Source organism: Penaeus monodon, chromosome 21, assembly GCF_015228065.2.
Source record: "Penaeus monodon isolate SGIC_2016 chromosome 21, NSTDA_Pmon_1, whole genome shotgun sequence".
Classification (NCBI taxonomy): Eukaryota; Metazoa; Arthropoda; class Malacostraca; order Decapoda; family Penaeidae; genus Penaeus; species Penaeus monodon.
Window position 1 is genome coordinate 24927709 of NC_051406.1, and position 1498 is coordinate 24929206.

The 1498-nt window shown below is 37.7% G+C and overlaps 1 protein-coding gene across 1 annotated transcript in view; it reads right to left on the bottom strand.

The window, feature by feature from the left end:
- Positions 1 to 399: 399 nt before the first annotated feature.
- LOC119586380 overlaps positions 400 to 1498 on the bottom strand; it is a gene marked incomplete at its 5' end in the record, with an annotated part of 4039 nt that continues 2940 nt past the window's right edge. The window contains 2 exon segments of the mRNA XM_037935100.1: positions 400 to 1057; positions 1302 to 1494. Coding sequence (XP_037791028.1) covers positions 924 to 1057; positions 1302 to 1494 — 327 coding nt within the window.

The window sequence follows — 1498 nt, forward strand, 5'->3', positions numbered from 1 at the left end:
ATCAAAATTCTGACATTTCAACTTTTCCTGGCATTGTTACATAATATTTATTACAAGAACATTTACTTGTGCCATTGAACAAAGTTACAGTAACTTAAAACTATGTTAAATGCATGGAAAATACTTGCCGAACCTGCTCCAATTTTAAATTTTAGACTACGAACTTCGAACATGTGGTAGGAGGCACAGCTCTCCCTCTCTCACCAGACAAGTCATTTCCGCATCACCAAGATAAAAGTTTTCAACGTAAAATGAGGCATATCTAATCTTATCTCTTGCATTATGTTTGTTTGCTTGCAGTCTTTTTTACAAACCGAGTTGCTCTACATAATACATTTGAAAATCGTATGGTATATAAATTCATCATTACTTTTTACAGCAGGGGAATAAAATACAAAAATGAGGTCACCATTTAATTACACGTACTATAGTGACATAAATATCTTATTTACAGTAAGAATCTTCTCCCTGACTGGAAGAGACTATTATTAGCAATAACCACCATGTCATTAAAAACAAAAATTTACACAGTTCACAAAAAATACAAATGCACCAGTCACTTTACTCCTCCACCTCCTGATTTCCTTTTAATATAATAAAGATGTTGGCAACTCACGAGCCAGGGAGATGGAATGGGGATCAACTCAGGTATACATTGGTGTAGAAATATACACTTGAAACCACTTAAGGCCATAGTACGAAGACATTGCTGGAGCTCAATTTTAAACTAAGAATTTTCTTGCTTAAACTGGGGCCTGCCGACATTTTTTTTCCTACTTAAAATCGAGAATCATCATCATCCTTTGGTGCGTTACATACTGTAAAATATCTAAGTACAGCAAGTGCGGTATCCACTGTACATCACATGGTTAATGAGTAAAATATGATGACAATAATTAGCAGTTTTATTGCAGCATAAGAATTTACTTCCATTCACCCTTGGAGTAGTCCCACTGTGAAGAAATTCCCTGGACAGGATTGGCTTTCAGAGCAATCATTCTCTTGAGCTGAGCTTCCTGCTTCTCTGCAGAAAGTGTATCAGGGAGGGGAGAGTACACTGAAAAGAACAGAATAAAAGTTGAATATATCCTTCACACTACAAGTTTAGTGTTTGCAATGCTCAACACCTGACTACATTTTATACTCTATGTTGCATCTTGGACTATAGTACATGTCTACCTAACCTCACAGTGCTATCAAATATTTCAGAGTACTCGTAAGTGTACACTGTTTAATGCCTCCAGTAAAATTATGCATCTACTTTCAAGTACTGAACTCTATGGCACTGTAAACCTACTCACCATACAACTTCATCCACATGTACACCCAGACGGCTAAAGATGCAGCAATGAGACTAAGACCAATAACAGACTTCCATTCGCCAGTAGGAGCCTTCATTTCGGAAAAGGTCTGGCAGAAGGACGCACGGTAAAGGGCTTTCTTCTCCTCAAGGGTCAACTTGTTCCAGTCTCCCTTCTCCTTTTCACGGAGGGCCTGT